The 26,255-nt window shown below is 36.3% G+C and overlaps 1 protein-coding gene and 2 pseudogenes across 1 annotated transcript; 1 reads left to right on the forward strand and 2 right to left on the reverse strand.

Annotated features, from left to right (window-relative positions):
• Positions 1-3,133: 3,133 nt before the first annotated feature.
• LOC118858688 lies at positions 3,134-3,441 on the reverse strand (annotated as a pseudogene).
• Positions 3,442-17,910: 14,469 nt separating this feature from the next.
• Positions 17,911-19,149, forward strand: LOC118857033 (annotated as a pseudogene).
• Positions 19,150-24,772: 5,623 nt separating this feature from the next.
• On the reverse strand, positions 24,773-25,714 carry LOC118857034 (olfactory receptor 2W3-like). Its single transcript, XM_036767626.1, has one exon. The coding sequence runs from the start codon at positions 25,706-25,708 to the stop codon at positions 24,773-24,775; it is 936 nt and encodes a 311-aa protein (XP_036623521.1). The 5' UTR covers positions 25,709-25,714.
• Positions 25,715-26,255: the final 541 nt, after the last annotated feature.

Genomic DNA, 26,255 nt, shown 5'->3' on the forward strand with positions numbered 1-26,255 from the left:
CCCCTTCCCCCAATCTGCCCTCCCTTCTATCATCCCCCCATCCTCTTTCACCCTACTTTCTTGTAGGGTAAGATAGATTTCCATACCCAACTGAGTGCAGATGTTATTCTCTCCTTAAGCCAGATCTACATGAGAGTAAGGCTCACTCATTCTCTCTCACTTATTCCCTCTTCCTTTCCAGTGTAAAAGCTTTTTCTTGCCTCTTTTATGTGCAATAATTTACTCTGTTCTACCTCTCCCTTTTTCTATCCCCCAGTACATTCCTCTCTCACTCCTTAATTTTATTTTTCATATGTCATCTCTTCATATTTGACTTACCCTTTGCCCTCTGTGTATGTATATGTATGTGTATATGTATGTGTATGTGTATATGTGTGTGTATATATATATGTGTGTATATATATATATATATATATATATATATATCTGTGTGTATGTATATATTCCCTCCAACTACCCTAATACTGAGAAAAGTCTTATGAATTACAAATATTATCTTTCCATGTAGGAATGTTAACAATTCAACTTTAATAAGTCCCTTATGATTTATCTTTCTTATTCACCTTTCCATGCTTCTCTTCAGTTTTATATTTGAAAGTCAAATTTTCTATTCAGCTCTGGTCTTTTCACCAAGAATGCTTGAAAGTCCTCTGTCTCGTTGTATATCCTTTTTTTCTGCTGAAAGATTATACTCAGTTTTGCTGGGTAAGTGATTCTTGGTTTTAATTCTAGCTCCTTTGACTTCTGGAATATCATATTCTAAACCCTTCAATCCCTCAGTGTAGAAGATGCCAAATCTTGTGTCATCCTGATTGTGTCTACACAATACTTGAATTGTTTCTTTCTGCCTGCTTGCAATATTTTCTCCTTGACCCAGGATCTCTGGGATTTGGCTACAATATTCCTAGGAATTTTCATTTTGGGAACTCTTTCAGGAGGTGATCAGTGGATTCTTTCCATTTCTATTTTGCCCCCTGGTTGTAGCATATCAGGGCAGTTTTCCTTAATAATTTTTTGAAAGATGATGTCTAGGCTCTTTTTTCAATCATGGCTTTCAGGTAGTCCAGTTGTTTTTGTTTGTTTGTTTGCTTTTTGCTGTAAAGGATTTTATTTACAACAGAATCCTATGTACTGCAAATGCTACAGTGTAGAAAGAGGACTAGGGTACGGTTTTAAACGGAATTTCAAAAATAAGCTAATATCAATTTCAGAAACAATTACAGATTTGAATGATATACACTATTACAATCTCTTAAATTAAACCAAATAAATGATATCTAATCTTGGTATACAAGAGTATGACGATTGAAAATGCCCAATGTGAAAATAAAAACCATGAACTGTGTAATTTAATGCTTTTGAAAATAAGGCCAAGACTACACATGCGATACAAAATATTTCATATTTCTTAGTAAATATTTTCTTACATTTTCTCACTGCATGCAGTACCACTTTTGAAATATATAATCCTTCCTTATCTGAATTATAACCATGCTAAACTGTTGACATCAATTTTTGTATTTTATGATGTGCTCAAATGTAGCCATGAGTTAAAAAGTTACCCTACTAGGACAGAGCCCATTAGAAATGAAGTTTCTGCTACCATCTTGACCTATAAAATCATCATTTCTATACATAATTGTTATTTTTGTCACCATCTAGCATTAAAAATCCCTGCACTTGATAAGCAAACGCTAGTAAATACTTCACTACTGTGTATATGAACCAGAGTTTGTCTGAATTACTGAAACATGTAACAACTCTTTTCAATCAAGATTAAGAGCAAAGTGATTAGGTTTGCTGATGAATTTTTTTGGCAATTTGTGGAGTGAATGAAAATAATATAGTCACCAATATTTAAATTTACATTTATATAACTAATTCTCTACTGTTTGAAAAGTAGGAGGCTGCACCTCAACCTCCATGTTCTTGACCCCACACCTAGGAAAGAGATACTATGACTGAAGTTTTTATTTGACCTTCATAATCCTAAAAGGTTAAAGTAATGTTCATTTTCACTAAGCAAAAGCCTTATCACACTGGTGTAGTCATTATCCCTGTTACATATAGGCGTTATTTCTTTATATCAGCAATTTTCTGTAGAGCCACTACATACAAAGAAGGCATGATTTGACCATCAACAAAACTGAACCCACAAACCATTAAGGCACTTTATGCCAGGCTCTTACCATAAATTCCACATATTAAGTCCCATAAAGATTATTTTGATTGCTTTTTTATTCAATTCTAGTTTTTTTGAGGGGGGGATAAATTTTGCCATGATCTTATTTTAATACATTTAACTAATGATTTGATAATATAGTAAGTGAAAAGTAAATTGTAAAGAAAGCTTTCTTAGCTAGATGATTTGGATTGTTCAAAAAGTATATTGTATGACTATCCCTAAGTTTTCAGAGCCAAAGCTATCTTGTACTATGGTTACTTATTGACAGCTTGGCTAAAGTCCTTAAAAATTCACTATCACAAAAGCTATACCTAACAATCTTCCATAATAGTTTAAAAGTGCCGCTTAAGTTGTATGACAAAAACAGATATGCAGATACACTGATATGCTACCACAATTGAATTTATCAAAAGACACTCAAGATCGATTCTTATATATGCAAGAGTTATTAAAAAATTAATGTTTTGAACAAGCCATATTTATAAACACAAGTTGACAATGCAAAATAGTTCCATAACTAATAACGCTGGATAGCTATGATATGGTAGGTTCAAGTTAACCCCACCTGTCCAAAAATAACCAAAAAAAAACCCTAAAAATATTTAGCCAGGCCAAACCTGTACTATTTGCCTAAATTTCATTACTTACTATAATCATTGTTCTAATATTTAAAACCACATCTAAAGGATAAGGCATAGCTATCTACTAATTGGCATATTTGTTTATTTCTCATTTAGTGAAAATGTCCTTATTAAAGTTGCAAAACAAATTTCAACTCTGATTGCTATGCAAAAGAAAGGACTGAAGGTATCTGCTTTGCAATGAACTTTACAATTCTTAATCACTCTCCCCACACACACACACAGCATGCTGTATGAAAAAAGTTACAGATTGAACTATAGATATTAAATACTGAAAAAGTTAGCAGTTTTTTATAATTTATTTTATTTAACAATCTAGGAAGTTGGCAGCCATCAGCAATTCCAGTGCAATTTCAGGTGCAATTGGGAATTCAGGAATCTCTATAGAGCTGTTAGTGTAGCAAAACTTGTAGGTAAAATACATGCATACTTTTGATAACACATGTGATGGAATTTCTCTAAAATTAACCTCATTAGTTTCATTTTCAGCAAACTGACCCAGGCCATTTAGCATGGCTTTTATTGTTACACATTCATGACCATCAAAAGATATCAATTTCACATACATAGTACCTGGGCCCTCACACCTGCATATGCTTTCTTTTCTCCATCCATTATCTCCTTATGAAATTATATTTTGTTTCCACAGGTATTTTAACAAAACACCTTTTTGTCGGCTCTGCAGTGGCCACAGCTTGGTCCCCACTCACTGCCACAGCTCCTGTTCCCAGGGCTGTCCCTCCCCACCCCCACCGTTTGATTTCCAATTCTTAGCCACTACAAAAAGAGCTGCTATAAGCATTTTTGTATAAATAGGTCCTTTTCCCTCTTTTTGGATGTCTTTGGGATATAGACCTAGCAGCAGCATTGCTAGATCAAAGGGTATGGACAGCTTGGTTGCCCTTTGGCATAGTTCCAAGTTGCTCTCCACAATGGTTGGATCAGTTCACAGCTCCACCAACAGCACATTAATGTCCCAGTTTTCCCACATCCCCTCCAATATCCATCATTTTCCTTCATTTGTCATAGGTGTGATAGGTGTGAGGTGGTACTTCAGAGTTGTTTTAATTTGCATTTGGAGCATTTTTTTCATATGACTGTAGGTAGCTATGATTTCTTTGTCTGATAGTTGTCTGTTTATATCCTTTGGCCATTTATCAATTGAAAGATGACTTGTACTTTTATAGATATGACTAAGTTTGCTATATATTTGAGAAATGAGGGCTTTATCAGAGATATTTGCTGCAAATTCCCACCCTCAGTTTTTTGCTTTCCTTATAATTTTGGATGCATTAGTTTTGTTTGTGCAAAAAAATTTTTCAAAATTTTTTTTAATTTCATACAATCAAAATGATCTATTTTACATTTTGTAATGTTCTTTATATTTTCTTGGGTCCTAAATTCTTCCCTTATACTTAAATCTGACAGATAAATTATTCCATGCTCTCTTAATTTGCTTGTGGTACCACCCTTTATGTGTAAATCATTTTGACCTTATCTTGGTATATGATATGAGATGTTGGTCTATCCCTAGTTTCTGCCATACTGTTTTCCAGTTTTCCCCAGGAGTTTTTGTCAAGTAATGAGTCTTTGTTCCAAAAACTTGGATCTTTGGGTTTATCATATACCAGATTACAATGGTTATTTACTATAATGTAATTTGTACCTAATCTATTCCACTGATCCACTACTTTATTTCTTAGTCATTACCAGATTACTTTGATAGTTATCACTTTATAATATTGTTGACATCTAGAACACCTTCTTTTGCATTCTTTTCATTGATTCTCTTGATATCCTTGACATTTTGTTCTTCCAGATGAATTTTGTTATTATTTTTTGTAGCTCTATAAAATAATTATTTTTATAGTTTGACTGGCATGGCACTGAATAAATAGATTAATTTAGGCAGAATTGTCATTTTTATTATATTAGTTCAGCCTACCCATGAGCAATTAATTTTTTCCAGTTGTTTAGGTCTGACTTCATTTGTATGAAAAGTGTTTTGTAATTGTGTTTACATAGTTCCTGGGTTTGTCTTAGCAAGTAGACTCCCAAATATTTTATACTGTCTACAATTACTTTAAAGGGAATTTCTCTATCTCTTTTTTCTGAGCACTGTTGGTAACATATAGAAATGATGATGATTTCTGTGGGTTTATTTTGTAACTTGCAACTTTCCTAAGGTTGTGAATAATTTCAATAACTTTTTTAGTTGATTCTCTAGGATGTTCTAAGTATAACATTGCATCACCTGCAGAGTGTTTCCTCATCACCTATTCTAATGCTCTTTTATTTCCTATTATTCTCTTATTGCAACAGCTAACATGTCTAGAACAATATTAAATAATATAGGTGATAATTAGCCATCCTTCCTTCACTCCTGATTGTACTGGAAAAGCTTCTAACTTATCCCCATTACAGATAATGCTGATGATTTCAGATAAATATTACTTATCATTTTAAGGTAAAATCCATTTATTCCTATGTTCTCTAGTGTTTTTAACAGGAATGGTTACTGCATTTTGTCAAAGATCATGACTTTTTAAATGTGGCTTAAAGCTATATTACTTTTCTTGGCAGCCATATCACATGTTGACTCATATTGAAATGCATAATGCTAGAATTTTAATCATTTTCAGAAAAACAGCTATCTATTTCTGTTTCTGTCTTCTAATACTTGTAATATTGATTTTTGAATGTAAATTTCACTTTAAATTTATCCTTATTGAATTTAATCTCTTTACTTAGGCCCAAGGAATTAACCTGTTAAGATCTTCAATATTGTTATCCAGTATGTTAACCATACCTTTATCTTTTTGTTATCTACAAATTTTATAATCATGTTGTCTATGCCTTTATGGAAGTCTTTAATGACACATTTTTGTAATGTTTTATTGATTCCTTTTTATGTCATGTTTTATTAATTCTTTTTTATGTCATTGTCATTTGCAAATGGTTTTTCTTATCCCATCTCAAAATAACCCTTCTTTTTAATAAAGATGTATGGTGAAGCAAAAGACATTATATTACATTTATTACATGCATTTTATTGATGTTTTTTCAATTTGAGACTAGGAAAAAAGGGGTTTGTAGAGATAGGATATTTTTAAAAAGAAAGAAAACCAGGTCATTGAAGCAAGTTTTAAATGCACAGAAGAGAACAGAAAGTAGAACAGCTTTGAAAGTCACATGTCGAATTTTTTATGACTGTTAAGGGAAAAGCAAGCCATACCTCAAAAATAAAGAGAGGCAGAGTCAAGATGGCAGAGTAAAAGCAGAGCTCTCCCCCAAAACACCTGTAAAAATGACTCTAAAAAAATTCTGGAGCTACAGAATCCATGAAATCACAGAGTGAAAGAAGCCTCAAGCCCAAGACAACCTGGAAGGGTGTCTTGCACCATGCGGGGAGTGGAGCTCAGCCCAGCACGGGCCATGCTGGCCCAGACTGGGCTGGAGCACAGTAAGCAGAGCAGACCTCAGGGCACTTAGTTACTGAGTTCTAGCAGTTTCGAGACTTCTGAACCCACAAATGCCAAAGACAACTTAGCAGGTCAGCTGGACAACTCTGTTGGACCTGCATGAGAGAAGAGTGAGAGAAAGGGGCAGTCATGCCTCAGTCCTGGGGCAGTAGAGGTGGCTGCAGCAGGAGCAGCAGTAGCAGCAGCAGCAACAGCAGCAGCAGCAGCAGTAGCAGCGGTGGTGTTGGTGGTTGCTTCCTGGACCTCCAGGCCCACAGACGTTGGGGGGGAATCAAGAGGCTGATCAGAGCAGGAGTGCAGGGATCTCTTTGCTGGTGCTGAGGATTCTCTTGCTTTGTCCTGCTTGGATCTGGGTCCCAGGCCTGGTTGCCTGTTTTGAGGTGAGGAAAAGTACTAGTGTCGCAGAGCTTATGCTGGCTGTGGAAAGAGAGTCCTCCTAGCCTTTCAAAAGCAGAAAAAAGTTCTTAAGGTAACTCACAGACCAGAGCACAGGCCAGTAGAGGAATAAACACCTCACCTTGGATCATACCACCTCAGAAATACTGAATATTATATCCCTAAATGCTTACATGAATAAAATAGGGGAAAAGGATATCAACGATCTCGGCATAAAGCTGAAAAAAGCTAGAAAAAGAGCAAATTGAAAAGCCCCAATTAAATACCAAATTAGAAATACTGAAAATCAAAGGAGAGATTAATAAAACTGAAACCAAGAAAACTATTGAATTAATAAATAAAACAAAGAGCTGGTTTTACAAAAAAACCAACAAAATGGATAAACCTTTGATAAATTTGATTAAAAAAAGAAAGAAGAAAATCAAATTACCAGTATCAAAAATGAAAAGGGTGAGTTCACCTCTAATGAAAAGGAAATCAAAACAATAATTAGGTATTATTTTGCCCAATTGTATGCCCATAAATTTGACAACCTTAGAGATATAGATGAATATCTACAAAAACATAAATTGCCCAGGTTAACAGAAAAGGAAGTAAAATTTCTAAATAACCACATCTCAGAAAAATAAATTGAGCAAGCCATCAAAGAACGCCCTAGGAAAAAATCTCCAGGGCCAGATGGTTTTGAATTCTATCAAACATTTAAAGAACAACTAATTCCTATACTTTATAGACTATTTGGGAAAATATGGTACTAATACCCAAACCAGATAGAGTCAAGACAGAGAAAGAAAACTATAGACCAATTTCCCTAATGAATATTGATGCAAAAATTTTAAATAAAATATTAGGGAAAAGATTGCAGCAACTTATCGCCAGAATAATACGCTATGACCAGGTAGGATTTATTCCAGAAATGCAAGGCTGGTTCAATATTAGGAAAATTATTAGCATAATTGACCACATCAACAACAAAACTAGCAGAAACCATATGATCATCTCAATAGATGCAGAAAAAGCCTTTGACAAAACACAACACCCATTCTTATTAAAAACACTAGAAAGCACAGGAATAAATGGAGCCTTCCTTAAAATTACAAATAGCATCTACCTAAAACCATCAACAAGCATTATTTGTAATGTGAATAAGCTAGATGCATTCCCAATAAGATCAGGGGTGAAACAAGGATGTCCATTATCACCCCTACTATTCAATTTGGTAGTAGAAACGTTAGCTGTAGCCATAAGAGAAGAAAAAGAAATTGAAGGAATTAGAATAGGCAAAGAAGCAGCTAAATTATCACTTTTGGCAGATGATATGATGATTTACTTAGAGAATGCTAGAGAATCAAGTAAAAAACTACTTGAAATAATAAACAACTTTAGCAAAGTTGCAGGATATAAAATAAACCCACATAAATCCTCAGCATTCCTATACATTACTAACAAAGCCCAACAGCAAGAGATAGAAAGAGAGATTCCATTCAATGTTACTGTAGACACTATAAAATATTTGGGAGTCTATCTACCAAGACAAACCCAGGGCCTATATGAACATAATTATGAAACACTTTTGACGCGAATAAAGTCAGATCTAAATAAATGGAAAAATATCAGTTGCTCATGGTTAGGCCAAACTAATATAATAAAAATGACAATTTTATCTAAATTAATCTATCTATTCAGTGCCATACCAATTGAACTACCAAAAAATTATTTTACAGAGCTGGATAAAATAATAACAAAATTCATCTGCAAGAATAAGAGGTCTAGAATATCTAAGGTATTGATGAAAAGAAATGCTAGAGAAGGTGGCCTAGCCATACCAGATATTAAACTGTACTATAGAGCAGCTGTCATCAAAACTACCTGGTACTGGCTAAGAAATAGAGTTGTGGATCAGTGGAATAGGATAGGAGAAGTCAACAGCTATAGCAATATACTCTTTGATAAACTCAAAGAGGCCAGCTTCTGGGCTAATAATTCACTATTTCACAAAAACTGTTCGGAAAACTGGAAAATGGTAGGGCAGAAACTCAAAATCTTGTGGAAATGAATGTTGAAAACTAAAAATAAATAAATTTTTAAAAAGAAAAAAATTCACAGGTCTAATCCCTGTCCCTGTATTTCTCATACATTTATGTGGGAGAAAAACAAATCTGTCAGAGACATATTTCTAATTAATTTACAAACATTGTCTTTGGAGAGTGAGATTTCTGAATTCCTCCTGCTAAAACAAAAAGTGCCCCCCTTTTAAAGTATTTTATAATTCATATTTCACAGAAATTCAACTGCAGCAATAAAAAAAGAATACATGGTCTCTGAGTTCTTGACCAATGTGGTCAGTATTAATGTTGGCATAACATCCCTCTTGGAGGGACTTAACGTAGACTCTGATTCTTTTTCTAGGAGTGTAGGAGAGGGGAAAGCTGCACAGGACAGGGCATGAGAGAGCTGAAGGCACAAAGAGAGACAAGGATGTGGGCAGATACAGAGAGAAATGCAGAGACAGAAATGACATAGGTTCTATACCTCATCCAAGAGTGGTGGCAGCAACAGAAGTATGAATGAAAAGTGGCTGAGATGTTTCCTTTCCCAGGGCAATAGAAAGAAAAGAAAGCCAAGGGAGCAAACAATGAAATAAAATACTTTTGCTTTTAAATAATAACTGCTCATATGTATGTCTGCAGCACTAATGTAAATATATATTTTGCAAGGAATATAAAGAGTAAAGTGCCAGTCCTTATTCCTTCCTCCTTGCTCTACTTTGACTGGGCATGATGAGCATCCACTTTCTGAGTTCATTCATTTGTAGTTTTTCCTCATCTAGTTTGACTTTTTATAAATAGTATTTGTCCTATTTATCCTAAATTTAGTAAATAGATCCAGATAGGTTCATTTCCATGTATGTCTCTATTGGCATCTGAGTGTGCAGGTGTTTGAGCAATTTGGCTAGCAGCTGCTGTGGGGGGTGTAAAATCAACAACAGCCAGCTCACAGAATGCTGCAAGCTCAGGTTCTTTTGATCTGCTTCACTAAGGAAAGCAACGTTGAGGGGTTAACAACCTTACTTTAATTCGGCATACAAATATCATCACTTAGCTCAGGGGAAAAAGCCAGCACCCTGAACTTCAGAGCAAATACAAACAAATTACAAACATCAACAGACAGGCCAAATGCAATTCATAGTTACCAACATCTAAGTTCAGCCCGGGGAGCTCATAACAAGGGCTAGCCCAGAGTCACTTGTGCCACCATGGCTGTGGGTCAGAGCTCTGAAAAAGAGTATGCCAACCCCCGATTTTATATCTTTTTCAGGGTCAAGTGCGACTCACCCACGTGACCTAAAATCGTCACAAAGATGACTTAAACCCACGTGGTCTAAAAGCCTCTGATGTCACAAACGTGTCACTCAAACCCATGTAAACCAGGTTTTCCCTTGAGGCAAGGAGGTCATCAAGGACTCTTAATTTAATCAAGGAAATAAAGGCCAAACTCTTCAAGGGCACTTGGTTGAACTAAGGCCTGAGAGCCCATTTTGATTGCCAACACAGCAGGGCCCTAGATATTTTAGCCACATTGAATATTGATTGATTGGGAAGTTTTTATTTCCTTTCTGGTTTAGGTTGGCATCCCCAATATCTTGTCCATTGTTAGAAAATCTGTCTAACTGGAAATATGAACTATAAGACATTTATCATATTTTTTCTTTTAAAAGCTCTTCAATGCAGAAATTTCATGTGAAGGTTAGGATCATCTATTTCCTAAATTTAGTAAAACTGAATTTCATTATAGATCCCTGGTAATGCTATCAAGGTATGTTGGGGAAGTATAGTTTGAGAAACAGTCACGATTTCAATTTCACTTCCACTCTGACTCCTAAACCCAATGTCCTTTTGTGTTACATTGTAACACGCTTTTGGAGACCTATCTTCTTAGAAAATTAGTCAAGTTCCTTCCTTCTGTTAAGATGGTAAATAAAAGGCACACTTCTCTTAATCTGGTCTCTAATAAACTAAGACAAATTTTCTCTCCCAATTTTTAAACCAAAATGGTATTACCTCTATTGAAGCAATTCTGACTTTTGGGAGAATTGAGTACATTCTCTATCTTGGTATGGTTCCCATTTAAAAGATCAAGAGAGATTAAGAATACAATACCAAAGTTAGCATTATAATATAAATTCTTCATTTTTTATAATACATAAAAAGTCCATGTGCTGTATACTTGTATATATAAATGTTGTTTCTCCCGATGGAATGTGACTAATGATTTTACACATGCCCAGATTACCTAAAATAGAGACACACTACTGTGAGTGACAGCAGGGAACTACTTCTGGGTGAAGACAACCTGTTACCCTGTCATGTTGGTAGAAGTGTTGGGCATGTATATTAGCAAGCACCCTAGCACACCCAGGATGGCCTGCTAGCACAGGTTCTTTGATCGGCTTTTATAAAGGAAAGACAGCTTCAGAGGGGTTAACAATTAAACAATGCAGTCTTTATTCTATCTAACTTTCTCACAAGGGTTGCTGAGCACCAACTCCTACGGCAGTCCCTAATCACCCTTCTCACAGGGGCCAGTGAGAAGCGGGGGGCAACTCCCCCTACATCTTGATGGAGCCAATCAAGACAGGTATAACTTATACATTCCCCTAAGTTCCCTCAAGCCTCAATGGGGGCCAGTTGAGGCAAACAATTGGGGATCAAGTGGGACTATCAAGGCACACATAGCATCCTAGCTTGTTCATTCTGAAGCTTCCCCACGTGCTGGCCAGTGCCTACCGGCTTTATATTTATACTCCACCCCTCCAGGGTCTTGGCCTTTACAATCTACATGGGTCAAGGTGGAAATGTTTTGAACCATAGAACTCGTATCTAATACCTGGGAACAACAGATTGTTATGGCCATAGATCCTGGAAAACCAAACTCCAAAAAATACTAACAAGAATCCATTTTGCTTACACTTACAGCATGTTCAGTTCAAACTTATGTAACTAAGTTATTTAAACATCTGGAAGGATTATCTCATTTTTGTCTTTGTGTCTACACATAGCATAACATGGCACATAGTAAGTACTTAATAAATACTTTTTAAATTGATTATTGTCTTGATTCATTGAAACATTTGAAGATAACTATCACGCCCCTCTAAGTGATGGGATAATAGATCTAGAACTGGAAGAAACATCAGAATTCATCTAGTTCAACCTCCTCATTTTACATTTGAAGAAGATGAGGATGAGGGTTAAATGACTTTCCCAAAGTCAAAGTGCTAGTCTGCTCTTCAACAGGATTAAAATCCCCATTGAATTCGCCTACACCTCATGCAACATGAACTCAAGGAACTTTACCACCTGACCTTATCTGGGTACCCTTCCAGCTATTAACGTCCTTCCTTAAATGTGGAATCTTGAACTGAACATAGTGCTCCAAATCAGATCTGACTAGGGCAGAGTTCATAAGGATGACAACTTTTTTTTCCTCTACATATTATGACTCTTTTAATGTAGTTATGTGATACTGTTAATTTGTACTGAGTCTAATATGCTAAAAATATCCTAGCTGTTAAAAAACAAAGTGATATTTAAACATGCTTTCCCCATTTTGTACTTGTAAAGTTAATTTTTTTAAAAAAAATGAATTGTGAATCTTTATGCTTTATTTTATAGATGTTAAATATCAAATATCTCTAGAACAAGCCACTGGAGAACTCCTTGCATATTGAACAATTATGATTACTCTTTGGGTTTAGTTATTCAGTCAGTTTTTTTAATTTATTTATTTATTTGTAGTTTACAACATTCACTTTCACAAGCTTTTGAGTTCCAAATTTTCTCCTCCTCCCTCCACTCCCCACTCCACAAGACGGCATGAAATTTGATATAGGCTTTACATATACATTCACATTAAACATATTTTCACATTACTCATGTTGCAAAGAAGAATTATAACTAATGGAATGAAACACAAGAAAGAAGAAACAAAACTAAACTAAACAAAAAAGAGAGAGCAAATAATATGTTTCAATCTGCATTCAGACTCTGTAATTCTTTCTCTGGATGTGGATAGTACTTTCATCTTGAGCATTTTGGAGTTGTATTTTGAACCTTGTATTGCTGAGAAAAGCCAAGTCTATCAAAGATGGTCATTGCACAATGTGGCTGTTACTGTGTACAATGCTCTCCTTGTTCTGCTCCCCTCATTCAGCATCAGTTCGTATAAATCTTTCCAGGTTTCTCTGAAGTCCACATACTTATCATTTCTTATAACACAATAGTTTTCCATTACAATCATATACCACAACTTGTTCAGCCATTTCCCAGTTGATGGGGCATCCCCTTAATTTCCCGTTCTTTGCCACCACAAAAAGAGCGACTATAAACAATTTTGTACATGTGGGTTCTTTTCCCATTTGCATGATCTCTTTGGGATGCAACCCTAGAAGTAGTATTGCTGGGTCAAAGGGTAGCTTATCCCCATTACAGATAATATTTGCTGTTGTGTTTTGGTAGATGCTACTTAAATTAAGGAAGACTACATTTATTCCTATGCTCTTTAGTGTTTTTAATAAGAACGGGTGTTGTATTTTGTCGAAAGCTTTTTCTGCATCTATTGAGATAATCATATGGTTTCTGTTAGTTTTGTTGTTGATATAATCAATTATGATGATAGTTTTCCTAATATTGAGCCAGCCCTGCATTCCTGGAATACATCTTACTTGGTCATAGTGTATTATTGTCATGATAAGTTGCTGTAATCTTTTTGCTAATACTTTATTTAAAATTTTTGCGTCAATATTCATTAGGGAAATTGGTCTGTAATTTTCTTGCTCTGTTTTGACTCTTCCAGGTTAAGTGTAAATACCATGTGTGTATCATAAAAAGAATTTGGGAGGACTCCTTCTTCACCTATTTTCCCAAATAATCTATATAGAATTGGAATTAATTATTCTTTAAATGTTTGACATAATTCACTTGTAAATCCATCTGGTGCTGGAGAATTTTTTCCTAGGGAGTTCATTGACAGCTTATTCAGTTTCTTTTTCTGAGATGGGGTCATTTAAGTATGGTACTTCCTCTTCTATTTATCTGGACAACTTAAATTTTTGTAAATTTTCAACCTTTTCACTAAGAACGCCAAATTTTTGGGCATTTGGTTAGGTGAAATAGTTCGTAATTATTGTTTTAATTTCCTCTTAATTGGTGCTAAATTCGCCTTTTTCATTTTTAATACTGAAAATTTGGTTTTCTTCTTTCTTTTAAAATCAAATTAACCAAAAGTTTATCTATTTTATTAGTTTCTTCGTAAAACCAGATCTTAGTTTTATTTATTAGTTCAATAGTTTTCTTACTTTTGATTTTGTAATCTCCCCTTTTGTTTTCAGTGTTTCTAATTTGGTATTTAATTGGAGATTTTAAATTTATTCTTTTTCTAGTTTTTTTTTTCCATTGCATGCCCAATTTGTTGATCTCCTCTTTCTCTATTTCATTCATGTGAGCATTCATGGTTGTAATCCAAGCTCCTTTGCTTCCCAAGAACCACTTTCACTGCATCCCGTACAGTTTGATATGTTGTCTCATTATTGTCATTCTCTTAGATGAAGTTATTGATTGTTTCTATGATTTGTTGTTTGACCCACTCATTCTTTAGGATTAGATTATCTATTTTCCAATTAAATTTTAGTCTGTCTTCCCATGGTCCGTTATTACATATAATTTTTATTGCATCATGATCAGAAAAGGATGTATTTAATATTTCTGCCTTTCTGCATTGGACTGTGAGGTTTTTATGCCCTAGTACATGGTCAATTTTTGTGCAGGTGTCATGTATTGCTGAGAAAAAGGAATATTCCTTTCTATCCCCTTTCAGTTTTCTCCAGAGATCTACCATATCCAACTTTTCTAAAATTCTATTCACCTCCTTAACTTCTTTCTGGTTTATTTTGTGGTTAAGTTTATCTAGTTCAGAGAAGGAGAGGTTGAGGTCCCTACTAGAATAGTTTTGCTGTGAATTTCTTCCTTTATCTCCCTTAATTTCTCCTCTAAGAATTTGGATGCTGTACCACTTGGCGTGTATATGTTCGGTAATCATATTGCTTCATTGTTTATGTAGTTTCAGGATACAAGGAATAGTTTCCTTCCATATCTCTTTTGATTAGATCTATTTTTGTTTTTGCTTTGTCTGAAATCAGGATTGCTACCCCTGCTTTTTTTTCACTTCAGCTGAAGCATAATATATTCTGTTCCAGCCTATTACCTTTACCCTGTGTGTATCCCTCTGTTTCAAATGTGTTCCTTGTAAACAATATATTATAGGATTATGATTTTTAATCGATTCTGCCATCAACTTCCATTTTACGAAAGAGTTCATCCCATTCAGATTCACAGTTATGATTACTATTTGTGTCTTTCTCTCCATCCTATCCCCCCACCCATTTATGCTTTTTCTCCTTTCTCCCTTTCCCTCCTCACTAGAGTTTTGCTTCTGACTGCTGACTCCCTCAATCTAACCTCCCTTCTATAAGTTCCCTCCCTTTTCTTTCCCCTTTCCCTTACTACTTCTTCCCTCTCTTCTATCCCTCCTATCCTTTTCTTTCCCCTTTCCCTTCCAAATGCCTATAGGGCAATTTAGATTTTTATAACTAGCTGAGTATGTTATTCCCTCTTTGCGCCAAATCCAATCAGAGTAAAGTTCAAGCCATGCTCATCACCCTCCCTTCTTTCCCTCTATTGTAATGTCTTTGTGCCTCTTCATGTGATGTCATTTACCCTTTTCTGCCTCTTCCTTTTCTATTCTCCCATTACAATCTTTTTTCAGCAATTAATTAGGTTTTTTATCATCACATCAAAATCAACTTAAACTCACACCCTCTGTCTATGTATTTCCCTTCTATATGATGTAATAAAAATTCAGTTATCAAGAGTTCTATCATTTTCCCATATAGGGATGCAAACAGTTTGCCCTTATTGAATAATGTGTTTTTCCCCCTTCCCTGTTTACCTTTTTATGCCTCTCTTGAGTCTTGTATTTGAAGATCAAATTTTCCATTGATCTCTGGTCTTTTCATCAGGAAAGTCTGGAAGTCCTCTATTTCATTGAATATCCATCTCCTCCCCTGAAAGATTATGCTCATTTTTGCTGGGTAGTTGATCCTTGGCTGTAATCCAAGGTCCTTTGCCTTATGGAATATCATATTCCAAGCTCTCCTTTTAATTGGAAGCTGCAAGGTCCTGGGTAATCCTTACTGTGCTTCCACAATATTTGAGTTGTTTCTTTCTGGCTGCTTGCAGTATTTTCTCCTTGACCTAATAATTCTGGAATTTGGCTACAATATTCCTTGGCGTTTTCAATTTGGGATCTCTTTTAGGAGGTGATTGTTGGATTCTTTCAACGACTGCTTCACCCTCGAGATATAGGACCTCAGGGCAGTTTTCCTTGATGATTTCTCAAAACATGATGTTTAGGCTCTTTTTTTTCACCAAGATTATCAGGTAGACCAATAATTCTTAAATTACCTATCCTGTATCTATTTTCCAGATCAGTTGTTTTTCCAACGAGGTATTTTATGTATTCTTCTATTTTTTTCATGCTTTCAATTTTGTTTGAATGATTCTTCATGTTTCATAGAGTCATTAGCTTCTGAAATCTAGCTTTTAATGAATTGTTTTCTTCAGCAAGCTTTTGTACCTCCATTTCCATTTGGCCAATTCTACTTTCTAAGGAGTTGTTTTCTTCTGTGTACTTTTTTCCATTTTGTCAATTGTATTTTTAAATTTTTCTTCTACCTCTCTTATTTGACTTTTAAAATCCTTCTTGAGGGGGGCAGAGGCAAGATGGCAGAGTAAAAGCAGGGACTTGCTTAAGCTCTCACCCAAACCCCTCCAAATACCTGTAAAAATGACTCTAAACAAATTCCAGAGCTGTAGAATGAACAAAATTACAGAGTGCAACAACTTTCCAGCCCAAGACTGGAAGGTCAACAGGAAAGGTCCGTTGCACCAGTCTGAGAGAGTAGAGCACAGCCTAACACGGACCACGCTGGCACAGACAGAGCTGGAGCAGGCCTCACGGGACTGAATCACTGGCAGCTATGGTGGTTTTCAGACTTCTCAACACCAAAACACCAAAGACAACTTAGAAAATCAGCAGGAAAGTTCTGTCAGACCTGTGTGAGAAAGGAGCATGGTCTGGATAGAATATCCCTTGGCATTTTCAATTTGGGGTCTCTTTCAGGAGGTGATTGGTGGATTCTTTTGATGACTATTTTATCCTCTAGTTATAGGACCTCAGGGCAGTTTTCCTTCATTATCTCTTGAAACAAGCTGTTTAGGCCCAGGGTTTCAACAATGGCTATTTCCAGAGCTCTTAGCCCACGGATGGTGGGGGGACAGAGAGCTTGATCAGAGGATGATTGCAGGTATTTCTCTGCTGGTACTGAGGCAGGATTCTCTTGCTGTGCCAATGCTTCTATCTGGGTCACAGTCCCGGGTGGTAGTCCTTGGGTGAGGAGGAGCACTGGCATGGTGGAGCTTGGGGTGGCCATGAAGAGGGAACTTTTTTACAGTTCCAAGGCAGAATAGAGTGCTTGAGGTCACTCACAGACCAAAGCACAGGCCAGGAGAGGAGTAAACACCTCTCTTATGATCATAACACCTTGGAAAGCTGCAAATGTATAGATCTGTACAGGTATCTCTGAAAACAGCTGCACAAAACCCATGAAGCTTGGGACAGTACACCCTCCACACTGGAAGCAGAGTCCTACCTTGAAAAAGAGTTCAAAAGTCAGATAATTGGCTGGGGACAGTGAGCAAACATCAGGAAAAACTCCAACTATAGAATCTTACTTTGACTACAAAGTCAAAACTCCCACATCCAAAGTCTCCAAGAAAAATGTTAATTGGTCTCAGGCCATGGAAGAGCTCAAAAAGGATTGTGCAAATGAAGTAAGAGAAGTAGAGGAAAACATAGGAAGAGTAATGAGAGTGATGCAACAAATCATGAAAAATGAGTCAATAGTTTGCTAAAGGAGATGCCAAAATGATAAAGAAAATAACACCCTAAAAATAGACAAATCCGAATAGTAAAAGAGGCAATGAGGAGAAGGTCTTAAAAAGCCAAATTGGCAAGACAAGCTGACCTGAGGCTATGGAGACCAGGTAGTGGAGGTCTGGCCCTGTGGCAGAATGGAGGCTGTGTGGGGATGTCTGGCTACACCCAGTGCATGGGGTTCCCCCCACTGTCTCAAGCCCAGTGCTGTATCATCCAGGATGGTGAGACCTAGTGACAGAGACTGGCAAAGCCTCTCTCTGGCCCTCCACTCTGCACTGGAGTTGCTACTCTGCCTTAGGGGCCAGAGCTGTAAGGAAGGATATCTAGAGAACTTCTAGGCAATCTGCTCAGAGTACAGAAGTGGAAATTGAGTTCCAAGATTGGCCCAGAAGATAATCTTGAAGATCTGGATGAGGCAGATCCATTTTCCTTTAAAGAATTTCTGAAAACCAAGAACCTTGGCCTGTCCAAAGAGAAGATAACCAATACTAGAATTTACACTAAGGAATCTACAAGACATACATTAGGATTTGAAAATAATTCCCCAACCTCTAAAACTGTAGGATATGGTTTGGACTATGAGGAACCTTTTTTCCAAGTTCCAACTTGTGCTGGAGATTTATTGGATGAAGCTGAAGACGATGACTGGAATGGGACTTATCAGCCATCTGTCATGAAACAAATTCATGCTTCCAGAGTTTCTACTAGCATATCACCATGTAGTACATATATTTCCTCTTTTACCATCACATCTGAACTGTCAGGCATCAAGTCTCTTGCTCCATGGACCTTAAATGATAGTGTCTCACGTGTTTCTCCTACATCTCAAGTAAACAACACAAACAAAGAATTTGCTGCTCGTGGAGAATACTTGGAAGACAGGCATTTTTGGTCACTGCAGATAAGCTTTGAAGCACTTAAAGAAGAAAATGAAGCTAAGAAGAAAATTAATGAGATTCAGAACACCTCTGATTCTCAGACATAAATGGTAAGAACACTTGAGTGGAAATTTGAAGCAAAGATGATAAAAGAGGAAAGCAACTATCATGATCTTGAATTGGTGGCACAACAAGTGGAACAGAATCTAACTGATCACTAAGCAAGCTGTGAAGGCAGAAAATCAAGTTACAAAACTGAAGCAGGAATAAATATGCTCCAGGCTCAGCTTACTAATTATAAGAGAGACAATGAAGCCCTGCGATCTGATCACTGTGCCAGTTTGACAGTAGTTAAACAAAACATAGATCTTGCCTTGCAAAATCTCTGAGTTGTCATGAACAATGCACATAGTTCAATAAAGCAGTTGCTTTCTGGAGCTGAAACATTGAATCTTCTTGCTGAAATCTTTAAATCCATAGACAGAATTTCTGAAATTAAAGAAGAGCCTTGACAAACTGCTGAAACGTCTTCTAGCTTAAAGCTCTGCTTCAATGCTGAAATCACTTCTTGCTTTTCTTGGAAAATATAATTATGTCTTTAAATATACAGTCATCTTCCTCAGTACTTATCATGAAATACAAATTTCATGACCTAAAACAGAGTTATGAGCCTTAAAACTCAGTTTTAAGGTGGCAACTGTTGGACTTGAAGTGGGTCTGCAGTTTATATTAACTCTTTTAGGTGAACTACCATATTTCACAAATTCTAATAAACAAAAAATCTCTTACCAAAAAGGGGAAATTAATATGTTTTGGGGAAATTTTCTAAATATGAAAATGAGTTCTAAAATAAGTATTGCCTTCTACTGTCTGTTATAGCATTTCTTGGATATTAATTACAAGATGGGCCTGACTTGAGTGTCTTTTGTAAACACTCCTTTAAAGAAAAAAGGAATAAAAATTATAACACACACACACACACACACACACACACACAAAAGCAGAATTGGCCAAATGGAAAAGGAGATCCAACAGTGAAAATAATTCCTTTAGAATAGAGTGAATGGAAGCTAATGACTTTATGAGAAATCAAGAAATTATAGAACAGAAGCAAAAGAATGAAAAAATAGAAGACAATGTGAAATATCTCATTGGAAAAACCACTAACCTGGAGCATAGATCCAGGAGAGATCGTTTAAAAATTATTGGACTACCTGAAAGCCATGATCAAAAAAAGAACTTAGACATCATTCAAGAAATTATCAAGGAAAACTCCCTTGATATTCTAGTACCACAGAGGGGAATAGAAATTGAAACAATCCACCAATCATCTCCTGAAGGTAATCCTAAAAGGAAAACTCCTGGGAATATTGTAGCCAAATGACAGAGTTTCCAAGCAGAAAGCCAGAAAGAAACAATTCAGGTATTGTGGAAACACAATCAGGATAACACAAGGTTTAGCAGCTTACACATTAAAGGATTAGAGGGCTTGGAATATGATATGCTGGAGGTCAAAGGAGCTAGGGTTAAAAACAAGAATCACCTACCCAGCAATACTGAGTATAATCCTTTAGAGGAAAAATGATAATTCAGTGAAAGAGAGGACTTTTAAGCATTATTGATGAGAATACCAGAGCTGAATGGAAAATTTGACTTTCAAATACAAGACTCAAGAGGAGCATGGAAAGGTAAACATGAAAGAGAAAGGGACTTGTTAAAATTGAACTGTTTACATTCCTTGATGGAAAGATGATTTTGTAATTCATGAGACCTTTCTCAGTATTGGGGTAGTTGGAAGAACACACACACATACACATACACACATACACATATATAGACAGAAGGCACAGGATGTGTTGAATAATATCTAAAAAAAATTAAATTAAAGGGTGAGAGAGGAATGTATTGGAAGAAGGGTAAATTATCTCACATAAAAGAGGCAAGAAAAAGCTTCTACAATGGAGGGGAAGAGGGAGAGAGTGAGAGGAAGTGAGTGAACCTCACTCTCATCAGATTTGACTTAAGGAGAGAATAACATACATACTCAATTTACCCTACAGGAAAGTAGAGGGGAACAGGATAAGGGAGGGAAATGATAGAAGGGAGGGCAAATGGAGGGAAGGATAATCAGAGACAAACACTTTTGAGGAGGGATAGGGTTAAAGAAGATAATAGAATAAATGAGGGTGAGGGAGGATGGAGGGAAATATAGTTAGTCTTTCACAACATGCCTACACATGTATAACCTATATCCAGTTGCTTGCCTTCTTAATGGGGGTGGGTTGAGAGGAAGAAAGAGAGAGAATATGAACTCAAAGTTTTAAAAATGAATGTTAAAAATTGTTTTTACGTGTAATTGGGAAATAACACATACAGGCAATGGGGTATAGAAATCTATCTTGCCCTACAAGAAAATAGAGGGGAAGGGGCTAAGAGAAGGGGCAAGGGGTGATAGAAGTGAGGGCAGATTGGGATAAGGGCTAATCAGAATGCATGCTATCTTGTGCTGGGGGATGGGGACAGATGGGGAGAAAATTTGGAACTTAAAATCTTGTGGAAGTGAATGTTAAAAACTAAAAATAAATTAATTGGTAGGAAAAATATAAATAAAAAAATGAAAAAAAAAATAAAGAATCCTTAGGGTCCAAAGTCCCTTACGTTGCTGCTTCCTAAAAGCTAAGCTAAAACACCTTAGAAGCTGTAGTCATCACAGATGTAATCTAGAAGATGAAGGACAAGAAAAGAAGATAGGTTGATGACATAGTAAGAGTGAGGTATATTTGATGGTCATACTCCTCCACTGGTACTCACACAATGGCAAGAGATTTTGAGGAAGGTGTATGTGTGTATGTGTGTGTGGTATGCACGCACACACACACACACATATATATACACACATATGCATATGTTTATGTTTATATATGTATGCAACACATGCATTTATATATGTGTACATACACATGTATGTATTTATATGTGTGTTATATGCATGTTCACATATGTGTGTATACACACACATGCACACACACACCTTCAGCATATACTATGTCACCATGAGAAAAATAACAATCTCTCTGAACCTGTTTTCTCAGATCTAAAAATGATGATAATGATGATGATAGACAGATGGATGGATGTCATAGGACAGATATGATATATAGACAAAAGAGAGTCAGAAAGAGGGGCGAGAGAGAGATAAGAAGGCAAAGTGAGGGAAACTTCTTAGGAAGATCAAATAATACAATTTATTTAAGTCGCTATTCAAATGCCAGTTATTACTAGCTCAGTGACTGGAGACAGTCTGCTTCCCACAGCCATCATCCGGTGCAGATATGACCTGGCACCTGCTCATGCAGGTGCTGTAACTACAGCTATTGAAGATGCAGAGAAGAAAATTCCTATCACCAGATCTTTAGTACTGTGAAATGCTATTCAGCACCAGAAATGGATGAGCTTTTATCAATGGAAATTACATTAGAGAAGATCCTTTACTGTATGCTTTGTTGCTATCTTCTAAAGAACATATGACTTTTTCATCTGATTTGCAGGTGAAATATTCCCTTTGTACTATCTCACCTGTTAGAATGTGAGCCCCATGAGAACAGAGACTATCTTATGTTTCTATTTGTATCCCCCATCCTTAACATAGTACTTGGCATACAGTAAACATTAAATACATATATCATTCATTAAAAAAATCCTTCTTGAGTTCTTCCAAGAAGGCTTTTTGGGTTTGAGACAAGTTCATATTCCCTTCGCAGTTTCAGATGTTGGTATACGGTCCTCTCTTGAATTTGTGTTTTTATCTTCCCTGTCACCAAGATATTTCTTTATTGTCACTATTTTTTTAATTCTTTTGCTCATGTTGTTTGCCTTTTTTCTGACTTTTAAATTTGATCTCTGCTTCTGGGCCCAGGAGGCACTGTCTCAGACATCTTATGCTGGGAGCTAGGGGCCTGGTTAGTGGTTTTCTGTGCTGGGGCTTCAGGTGCTAGTGGCTGGATGTTGTAGGGGTCTGGTAGTTTACCTGGTGCTGAGCTCTCTGCCTCTTGCTGCCCTCACTGAAACAAGTACTTGTCAAATGTTCTTTGCCCATCTTTTTATGGTGGCAAAGAATTGGAAATTGAGGCAATGCCATCAATTGGGGAATGGCTGAACAAGTTGTGGTCTAAGAATGTAGTGGAATACTATTGTTCCATAAGAAATGGTGAGCAGATGGATTTCAGAAAAACCTGGAAAGATCTGCATGAACTGATGCTGAGTGAAGTGAGCAGAACCAGGAGAACACTGTACACATCAACAGCAACATTAAGCGATGACCAACTTTGATAGACCTAGCTCTTCCCAGCAATGCAATGATATAAGATAATTCTAAAAACTCATGAGGGAAAATGCTATACACATCCAGAGAAAAAACTGTGGAATCTGAATGCAGATCAAAGCATACAGTTTCTCTTTTTTTGTTTCTTGTGGTTTTTCCTTTTTGTTCCGATTCTTCTTTCACAATACCACTAATGTGGAGATATGTTCAATATGATTGTACATGTATAGCCTATGTCATATTGCATGTCATCTTGGAGAGGGGGGAGAGGAGAAAGGGTGAAAAATTTAGAACTCAAAATATTATAAAAGCGAGTGTTGAAAATTTTTTTTAAAAGTATCCTTTGCCAAAAATTGTTTGGTCTCTCATAATCTCTAGGGAAAAGGGAAGGAAATAACAGCCCTTTCTCATTATTTCATGTGGCCACACATCATATCCTCTCCCTGGCTGAAAATACCTATGGTCTAATGTCTTCATGGGGTATTCTTGGAACTTACATTTAAAGTATATAAAGATGTAGAGACACGTTTACATACAAATGAACAAAAATATAACATGTACATGTATGTATAGGTATACATATCTAATCTTTATATATGAATATGTAAAACAATATACATACTTCATATTCATTGTCATATAAATATTATATATAATTGATATATACATATAAACTTTATATAAATATATGTAAAACTTTATAAATAAAGATTAGTATTGAAATATTACTATTGATATGATATATAAATAAAACTAGAGATGCATGCTATCTTGACTTCTTTATTGATCTCCAGCATCTCTAGTCACTAGTTTTCTCCACTACTGTTCTTGTAACTTTTAAAAATGGCAACATCATAGTGTGACATTGGAACAAACTTCATATATTCTGTTTACATTAGCTTCTCAGAGGTACTCCCAAACTCACATTTGTCATTATTTCTGGAGCCTGAGAAATCCATAAAACTTCAGGGGGAAACCAAAGATTTTTTGAATACAAGTCACACTAAAATCTAGGCCAACTATGTCTATAACATCACACTGGCCTTCCAGTTTAATAATTCTTCCAAGAAAAGAAATATTTGTTCTGGTATGATCTAGTATCAATGAAATCATGGCTCTTTGTGATCACATCTTCCTTTTCATATGTTCCTTCCTTATCCTTTTAATTTCTAGAATTTTTCCAAGAAATAAATAAAACTTACAGTTTGTAGGTTCCATTTCCTTGTCTTAAAAAAGTAACAAGAGAATTTAGGATACTTTCCCTTCTCTAATCCTGTATTTTCTTGAAGGTTGGAAGAACATCTAACACAAAGGTGGAAAGAAAGTAAAAAAATCTTCCTAAAGAGAAGGAAGCTAGATGTTCTAAAAAGAAAGCAGCTGCTTGTCCTATAAGGACAAGGATATATAAATGCACACATGTTTGTCTAATAGTGGTCAAAAGAATAAGAGTTAAGCTTTGGCCTTTGGTAATTTGAGGAAATGAAGGTACTGAGGCAACCATTTGTTGCACTAATAACTATAGAGAAATTTGCTATCTTCCTGAGGTATATGACAAAAGACATGACCAAAAAAATAGTAAAAGAATCATCCAATTACATTCAGGTGATTTTTGTGGGTATAAATGATACACCTGGAAAGAACCTCAAAAGCATTGTTAAAGTATGAAGACCCTAAGCAAGAAATTGGAGATTTTAGGGGCACAAGTAATATTTTAATCACCGATTCCTGTTTTTTTTTCCAGAGTTGAGACTTCATGAAAAGTTGTAGTGGAGGCTGTTAGTCTCTAGAAAGTTTTTTTGCCATCATTTCTCTCTTTATCCTTTGTTCACTCCCAGAAGCCTCCTCAGTGCCCCCTTCACTTCCTTATTTCTCAATGTATAGATGATTGGGTTGAGAAGTGGAGTCACTATATTGTAGAAGAGGGTAAGGAACTTGCCCTGGTCCTGAGAGGCACTGTTCCCTGGTTGCATGTACATATAGATAATATTGCCATAAAAGAGGGAGACTATAATGAGATGGGAGCTGCAGGTGTTGATGGCCTTTCGTCGCCCTGCTGCTGACTTGATCTGTGTGACCGCTTGGGTGATATAGCCATAGGAGACCAGAATAAGGACTAAGGGTGTCAATACAATAACCACTGCCAGCACAAATACAGTGCCTTCAATGAAAACAGTATTTACACAAGCCAGTCTAATCAGTGCTGGCATTTCACACAAGAAATGGTCCACCTTGTGGTGTCCACAACGGGGCAGTTTCAGAGTTATAGGGGACATAGTCAAAGAGTTGGACACACCACCAAACCAGGCAATGGAAACTAGTCCCAAGCAGAGTTTTGGATGCATAATCACCATATAATGAAGGGGTTTGCAGACAGCAACAAAACGGTCATATGCCATTACAGCTAGGAGGAGACATTCTACACCACCCAGAGCTAGGAACAAGAAAAGCTGAATAGCACAGCCAGTGTAGCTAATGGTTTTATCAGGACCACTCAGGTTATAGAGCAGTTGTGGGATGGAGCTGGTGGTGAAGCAGAGATCCAGGAAAGAGAGGTGGGTAAGAAAAAAATACATTGGCGTATGAAGGCGAGAGTCTATTTGGGAGAGTAGGATGATGGTTGTGTTACCCACTACTGTCAGGAGATAGGCAATCAAGATGACCACAAAAAGGACTACCTCAAGCTGGGGCCTGTCAGAGAATCCTAGAAGGATAAATTCATCTTGGGTGCTCTCATTGGTCCCATCCATCATTCCTAATTATACCTGGAGAGAAAAGGAAACAGAAATAATGAATGGATTACCACAATCCTTGGTATTATATAACCCAGTGCTTTAATCAGATCAACCCCTAAGATATCTACTGAAGTTTGAATTACTTGAAATGTTTATTTTTCACATTTCCCAAGAGAAATGGAACAAATGGTGAAACCCAGACTCTTACATCCAAGATTCCTAACTGCTAACAGAAAGCTGGCCCATAGCATATTTAAACATTCCTTATATGCAAAATGTTTCCATGAAATCACAGTCTGCTGGAGTTCCTCCTCTTAATGTCTCCTGCTCCTCTCTTTCCGTTGTTGGCTCCTCTTCATTTCTTTCAATAAAGTGAATCTAGATGGGCAGATTTAAGGAAATTTTCTGAATAAGACTAAATTCGGATGCTGATTTTGATTCCATTGATCAAAAATCATGTCTTTTCATGTTTCCTAAAAAAATTTTAAAATAAATTCATTAGCATAGCAATTTAGATGACAAGCAAATTTAGCTCCATTCTACCTTTCTAGTCTTTTCTCTCCCT

This window comes from Trichosurus vulpecula, chromosome 7 (genome assembly GCF_011100635.1).
Source record: "Trichosurus vulpecula isolate mTriVul1 chromosome 7, mTriVul1.pri, whole genome shotgun sequence".
NCBI classification, from domain to species: Eukaryota; Metazoa; Chordata; class Mammalia; order Diprotodontia; family Phalangeridae; genus Trichosurus; species Trichosurus vulpecula.